At 28.8% G+C, this 8,170-nt stretch overlaps 1 protein-coding gene across 1 annotated transcript; it reads left to right on the forward strand.

Annotated features, from left to right (window-relative positions):
• Window positions 1–2,925: 2,925 nt before the first annotated feature.
• On the forward strand, window positions 2,926–5,204 carry LOC149493014 (protein STRICTOSIDINE SYNTHASE-LIKE 10-like). The gene is made up of 3 exons (XM_089726614.1): window positions 2,926–3,241; window positions 4,237–4,506; window positions 4,618–5,204. Exons 1-3 carry the CDS (start codon window positions 2,961–2,963, stop codon window positions 5,138–5,140), a joined length of 1,074 nt encoding a protein of 357 aa, XP_089582740.1. The 5' UTR covers window positions 2,926–2,960; the 3' UTR covers window positions 5,141–5,204.
• Window positions 5,205–8,170: the final 2,966 nt, after the last annotated feature.

Here is an 8,170-nt window from a genome sequence, read left to right on the forward strand (position 1 = left end):
GGCAAGAGCGGGTCATTTATTTATTTCATTTTATATTTTTGATTCGGTTTGTCGCCCGCCTTGAACCATAAGGCAAGAGCGGGTCTTTTTATTTATTTGGTTTAATTGCTTTGGTTTAATTGCTTTAATTTGAATAATTGTTATGTGATAATTAGATTTGTTTGGGACGATTAAATAATTTTTCAAATAGGAATTCGGTCCGATTTATTTGGGTTGGGTTTAAGTAAATAAATAATTTGGCTTTTCTAATTAAAATAAATTAGAAATCATAGGTTAATAGAGGCCGGTTTTTCCGGGCGCCGGCTTCCAACGGGCCGGTGTACCCAATTCCCTTACCCAGAATCGCATTGGTGCGCCTAACCAGTCTTTTAAAATAATTTGGCCTTAAAACAAAATTGGATTTAAAATGGAGTCATTTTTATAAAAACGGTCCCATTGCCTAAATAATGGGTGGCGACTCAAAATTGTTTATAAGACCGATTTATCGGCACCGCATAAAAAATAAACACATTTCATCAAAAATCACAAAAAGGATGTTTTCGGGTCCTTCGGAGGGATTTTCGACGAAAACATGAGCTGATATGAACATCAAAATCAAATGGATCTAGATGTCAAAGAAGAGAAAATAAGCTTTACAATGAGACTACATATACAAATTTGGCATGCACGATTTGGCGGCTAGAATAACCAGAAATTGACTCAAGAAATTATTTCCTTTATTTACCATGACTGCCAATATGTACTGTAGTAATTCAAGAGGTTTAATCCAATAAACACCATAGTCAAGATTTTTTGTCCTCTCGGCAATGTGCACTTTTTTAAAAATCAAACAAAATGTAACTTAATTTGATATATACAAAATTGAGAAATAATTATGTTATAATAAATTAGTTATTTACTTATTTAATAAATAATATAAAAGTAATTACGAAATTTATATTTTAATTATAAAAATATAGAAACATATTATAATATCAAACATGCTTTATTTTTATTTAAATTAAATTCAAACATTTCGAAATTAAAACTAATAATATTAGTACACCAAGATATAGTTTAGTGATAAGTGCATAATATGACCTGGCAATAAATTCAGATTTGAATCCTCTCTCCAGTACCTAAAAAAAATAAATAAATGAGTAATGTTAATTGGGTTTAAAACGTGCATAAATATTAAATAGTGAGAGTTGAATTTCAAACGAGCAGAATAACTTTAAAAAAAAAAAAAAAGAGTACATAATAAAATTATTATTTGTAGACACCTTAGTTCTTGTCATTCACAGTCAATATTTTATTAATAATATTGATATTAATTTTATATTAATATTTTAAATTTTAGAAATTTCTTTTATAAATACTTTAAATTACTGTATATATTTTGAATTAAAGTGAATATCGACACAAAAGTGATAAAGGTGTTCAATAGATAGGTTGTAAGATTAAAAAAAAAAAAAAAAGAAACTCAAATTTCTTCTCCTTTCTTGATTGCATAATTTCCAACGGAAGAGAAGAACCAATTCTACAGAGAGAGATATTTTCTAACCTAAAATTAATTTTATCTTTAAAAAAATCTCTTTCGAAAACTTAACTAACATGTCATATCTCTCCATCTATTGTAGATTTTGTAATCTAGATAGATATGAGTTTTTAAATCTCAAATTTGTGAGTTAAAGCTTTGTGTAAAATTTTTTTTAAGGGTTTTTAAGCATTCATCTTGTGTGAGAGTAAATCTTACGAGGACCGCTGTAAATGTCGAACCGGTATAAATTTTTTCTGTTGATTTTCTCCTCTTTGCTTGACCTTGCTCACTCTCACACATATATCTTGATTAAAGAATTGCTCTATGTGCTTAAATGTATAACTTTAATGAAATTACTTTGAACAAAAACTGATTCTTGAGATGCAGAGTTACGTTGTTTCCGTAAACTAGAATTACAAAATTTTCCAGATTTAATATTTAATTAAGAATGTTTGATTGTTTTTATGCTTAAGTGATTTATATGCTTTTATATTCTGGAAATTGATTGAAGATTATATTGCTTTTGCTATTTTTGGAAAAGGTCATTAATTTAAATGCTAAAAAATTTTATAATACCCAGTTCACTCCTATCGCCTATTGGACCTACACTAATTAATCTCTCTTCGTCCATCATCTCTGCAACTGAAATTCATATATATGTACCTCATAATTAAAGACTGAAAGGAAAGAAAAAGCGTTGTCACAAATCTTCAATGTCAAAGATTACAATTCCACGGTTTAAATTTTTCCCTTGATAAGAATCAAGAAATCAATTGAAATTCCAAATACTAATGCTGTGTTTATGTCATACTTAACAACTAATAACTCATTAATTAACATAATCAATTCATGGAATTCTTAATTTTAATATTAGTAATTTGTCTCTAATTATATTAAAAATCTTAATTCAATTATTAATTGCATTTTATTGCTAAAGCAAATCACAATCTTCTCTCCTTAACTCAACTGACGACATTGGAAACCAACTAAGCAGCAGCCAAGACAAGACATACTGGCATATCTCAGTCCCTTTCTATTTTTCATTACAAGATAATTTTAATTACCTACATTTCAAATTATTGGCCTATTAATTTATTTATAAATGCAAATATCTACAAACGAAGCCAATAATTTGGTCAAAATTTATATTATTGTTATTATTACTATTAAAAGAAAATGCAACTTTAATACCCGACATCTTTTTACTATCTATATTGTAATAAGAACTGACAGTGGCAACCAACTGCTTGTATCAGAATTAATGATAATAATAATTATAATAATAATAAAATGTAAAATAATGTTTACCTAATTCTGTAAACTGCTACCAGAACACAGACTTTTGATGGTTATATATAAATGCAGAAGCAGTAGTATATAAGTACTCATTTATATAAACGTGATCATCTTATTATTTGGTCTCTTTCTGATCAACAAAAGAATGAATACTTTAATTTTATCTTCTTTCTTCTTCGTCGCATTCTTCTTCTTTATTTCTGCAGAGGGTATCATATCCTACTCTAATAAACTGCTAATAGTTTCAGAAGCTGATGTAATGAAGAGCTATACTCAACTTGATCTCCCTGGAGTTATTGGCCCAGAAAGTCTTGCCTTTGATTGCAATGGCAATGGTCCATATGTTGGTGTTTCTGATGGTAGAATACTCAAATGGCATCAATCCAACCAGTCTTGGCTAGACTTTGCTGTCTCCTCACCCAACAGGCAAGTTATTGCATATATATATATATATGTATATATGTTCATGCATGCATGCAGTATTTCATTTTCTTGCTCTATAAATATATATATATATGATAGACAGATAGATAGATGTTGGGTTTGATTTGTAAATACATCATATATGCATATTTAGTAGGAGTAGAAAACTTGCAAGTGTTTACATCATATATGCTATCCTACCTTATTAAATTGATTCTAGCAAGTGGTTGGCATCATATAAATGTTTTCTCTGCTAAAATTAATTTCGCGCAGGTTCACTGTCAATAGCATTTATTTGTTTATACATGTACATAAATATGTTTTCATTATTTTTTTTTGTTTTTTCAATTTTTCATAGTTTTTTTTATTAGTTGGTCAATGGGATTACTGGTTACCATATTTTTGCTCAGTTAGTGTTTTTTTTTTTTTTTTTTTTTTTTTTTTTTTTTTTTTTTAATAAAAAGAAGAATACTTCATTAATAATTCAGAGAGAACAAATATTGAGGGAGGAAAATCTCAAACAAATAGATTAGCAAATTGATAGGATGCTCGTGCTAAAGTATATATATGAACACTTATATTGGCTTGTCTTTGAATCCAACATACAATATGCTCACTTTGGATTTGCTTGGTGTTGTTATTTGAATTACTGCTGATAAAATAATTTAATTATTACTACAATATGTGGACAATAATTATTATTCTAATTAATTTGATGTTTTTTGAAACTAATTAGTTATTAATAAAAACTACCACCGAAGGTATACGCGTTGGTTGGGATGGTAAACGGCCTCAATCTTGTACACATTGCAGATCGAAGGGAATTACAACTCTTGTTTATATAAAAAAATAGCAGCAATAAAAACTTTTTTTACCAAGATTCATTGGCACTATATATTATAAACATCTGATAACATTATCAAAGTGCTATTGATTCAATTATATATAAAACTTAAACACCATTAATGAATTTGTATTGTATTGTGTTTGATTATTAGGGACAAGAAAGAATGTGATGGCTCAACAGACCCCAACAAGGAACCAGAATGTGGGAGAGCATTAGGCCTCAAATTTAATCCTGCAACCTGTGATCTGTACATTGCAGATGCTTATTATGGGCTTCTGGTAGTAGGGCCAATGGGTGGTGTTCCTACGCAGCTTGCTGCTTCAGCTGAAGGAGTCCCTTTTCGATTCGCTAATGGCTTAGATATTGACCCAAAAACTGGAGCAGTTTATTTTACAGATAGCAGCATTTTCTTCCAAAGAAGGTAAATATTTTGTGAGTTCTCCTGTTCCTAAGAATCTTAATTACTATAACTTTTATAGCCAAACGATTTGTGGCACTCACTTACGATTTGTGATTAATTATGTTCTCGTAGGGAATACATATGGGCAATACTCAGCTCAGACAGAAGTGGAAGGTTATTAAAGTATGATCCAAATAGCAAGAAAGTGACTGTGCTTTTCAAAGGCTTAGCATTTCCAAATGGGGTGGCTCTAAGTAACGACAATTCCTTTGTTCTAGTTGCTGAAGTAGGCATGCTAAGAATCTTGAAATTTAAGCTTTTAAATAATGATAATAATAATGAAATGCAAGAAGAAGTTTTTGCTGAACTTGGAAGACTCCCTGATAATATTAAGAGAAACGATAATGGAGAATTTTGGGTTGCATTAAACAGCGGAAGAGGAAAGATTCAAAAATATAAAGAGGAAACGATTAATGAAGGATGGGTTTTTAATGATCCTGTAGGTATCAAATTTAGCGAAGATGGGAAAGTGGTGAAAATGTTAGATGGAAATGGTGGAGAGATTCTTGATTCTGTTAGTGAAGTTGCAGAATATGATGGAGGGTTGTGGTTTGGATCTTCTGTGCAACCTTATGTTGGTTATACCAAAATTTAACAAATTTCAAAAGTCAATGTAGTTTATTTATACATCATTATCAAGTGGCTGACATTAAATGAAACGATTGGGGTGTTTTTTTTTTTTTTTTTTTGAAAAATAAAACGATTGCGGTGTAGTTATACTAACCATTTGCATTATGATTGTAAGATAATATCATAATTTATTACACTCCAATCATAATGCAAATGCATGTAATTTTTTTCTTTGACACGAGAAAGATAATTACTGCTCCGTTCTCAAATACATATTAAATTTGAGTATTTTAAGTCTCTTAATAAATTATTAAGTAAATTGGCTACATTATTCTTGAAACATAAATCAGTTTCAACTATCTTGAATGCTGTTGGATGAGGGATATAAAGATATGGAATTTCTTTGACTAAGCTTTTTATTTTTTTTACTAGTTGGGTGTGCTGGGCTGTCCATGGGCCAGTATTTTTCTTAAGCCTATCATGTAACGGTTTTATCATGCAATTCAGGTTTGGATAAAAATCTATAACATAGTTTAAACATCCAAGAAAACGTTGAAGTTGGGTTTTATTAGTTAACTCATCAGGGAACTTGGACCCAAATACCATAGCTCGTTCTATGGGCTGGATAATACCCTGTTCTATGTAATGACCCAAAAACCTAACTTTAGTTTTAAATAAGTCCATTTTAGTTTTACTCAATGCTAATCCATTCATTTCAATTACCATGCAAAATGTTTTTAAGTGTTTAAAATGTTCTTCTAATGTTCTACTAAAAACTAGAACATCATCAATATATACTATACAAAATTCACTATGGGGATTAAATATATCATTCATGATCCTCTGAAACTCAGAAGGAGCATTTTTTAATCCAAAAGGCATTACATTCCATTCATATTGACCGAAGGGAACTGTGAATGCTGTTTTATATCTATCATTAGGATGAATCTGGATCTGCCAATAACCAGATTTCATATCAAATTTACTAAAAATATTTGCTTGATATAATTGTTTTAATAAATCTTTTTTATTAGGTAGTGGATATCGTATCCATTTTAAGGCTGTATTTAGTGGTTTATAATTAATTACTAATCTAGGGACTCCTCTTTCTATCTCAGCATTTTTATTAACATAAAAAGCTGCACAAGACCACGGACTTCTAGATTTACTAATTAATTTTTTATTTTCTAAATCCTGAATTTCTTTTTTACAATGTTCGATGAGTTCAGGGCTCATTTGAATAGGTCGGGCTTTAGTTGTAATGGACTTTTCATCAAAGTCCTTTTCATAGGGTAAATCTACTATGTGTTGTTTACGATTCCAAAATGCATGTGGGTGATCTGCACATAATCTATTTTCCATAAATGCCTTTAATTTACCAATTCTAATTTGAATATCTTTATCTTCTAGTTGCTTTTTAATCCTTTGAAGATATGTATAATTTCTCAAATGATTTAAGTCTTCTTCTTTAGATTTTATTAAAGAATTAATTTCCAAAGTTTTAATAGAATGAGCTCTCAATAAATTTAAATTTTTTCTCCTAGGTTTTTCAGTAAATTCTAACCTAGCTCTACTTCCTTTTACCTTGAATTTAATGCAATCTTCTTTTACCGAATATGGTGTAATTAGGTTAATGAATGGTGTTCCTAAGATTACCATATAATTTATCTGTGGTGAAAGTAAGAATATTGTTTTAATTTCTAATCCATTATTTATAATATCTGCTTCAATTTTACCAAGAATTTCTAATTTAGATTTATTAGCTGTAGTCAGTTTTTCATGTGTTTCTGACCAAAATCGATGTGGAATTAAATCAGATTTTATACAATTTAAATCTGCTCCTGTATCAAATAAAGCTATACCATTTATTATAAAATCATGTGAAATTTGTAAATTTAATTTTACTAAATATTTTCTAGATGTTATTTCTTGTAAAAGAAAGAGAAAATGTGGATTTATGTCTTCATCTTCATTTAGCTCATTTATTCCATCTGTTATTTTATCATCTGGTTCATCCGAAGAGGAACTAGATATCAATTGAGTTTCTAAATGTTTTATTTTGGCATCATGTACTTGTGCTTGATGTTTTAATTCTTTGACTTCATGTTTTAAAATTCTAAGTTCTTTATATAGATCTTCTAATGATATTTTTGTTTCTAATTTTTTATTCTTATTTAATATAGTAGTTAAATCATAAGTATTAGTCTGAATTTTAGGTGTGATTATTTTTACTTCTTTATCTTCTTCAAAACTTGTAATTAATTTTTTAAGAAGTCGACTTTTAAGTTCAGTATCTGTCAAGCTATGTATTACTTCTAAAAGTGTATTCTGATCTTTTGTTAACATATTTACAGATTTTTCTGAAGAACTGGTTGTTGAACCTAGTTCATCAATTTGATTTTCACTTTCTTGTACCTCAGAATCTGATGTATCAGAAGTAAGATACAATTCATGAATTTTATTTATCACATCATCTTCTAAGTTTAATTCATGCAATTTTTTATTGAACTTGCAAAATTTAGATGTGTGTCCTTTCTTACCACATTTAAAACAAGTTAAGTCTTTATATGAAATCTTATTAGTCTTTTTGTATGGTTTTTTACTCTTAGATTTTTTATGGTGTCTACGTTTATCTTGATGATAAAATTCTTCTTTACTAGGTTTAGACCTATAGTGTTTTTTATAGTGTTTTTTATAGCTTGTGGGTTTAGAGCATTGACCACTACATTGTTGATTAGGGGTTATATTATAGTCAAATTGTTTACAAAAACTTCCTAATTCTTGTTTAGTCTTTTTTAACTCATATTTTAAAGTCTTTTGAAGTTTTAAATCTTGACAAATTTGTAATCCTTCTTTTTGAATTATACTTATTAATTGGCCATAAGTTAATTTATTGTATGGAATTGGGTTACCATGTTGTTGTTTAATATAATTCCTAACTCTTTCGCCTAAAAAATAGGGTAAACCAGCTAAGAACTTTTCTTTCCAAAAAGCTTGATTAGAATCTTCTCTTAACATTAATCGTGTAAGAAAAGTGGTTTTATATAATTGAAAT

The sequence above is a fragment of the Jatropha curcas genome, chromosome 10 (genome assembly GCF_041381405.1).
Source record: "Jatropha curcas cultivar XTBG-Jc1 chromosome 10, XTBG_Jcur_1.0, whole genome shotgun sequence".
In the NCBI taxonomy this organism is placed as follows: domain Eukaryota; kingdom Viridiplantae; phylum Streptophyta; class Magnoliopsida; order Malpighiales; family Euphorbiaceae; genus Jatropha; species Jatropha curcas.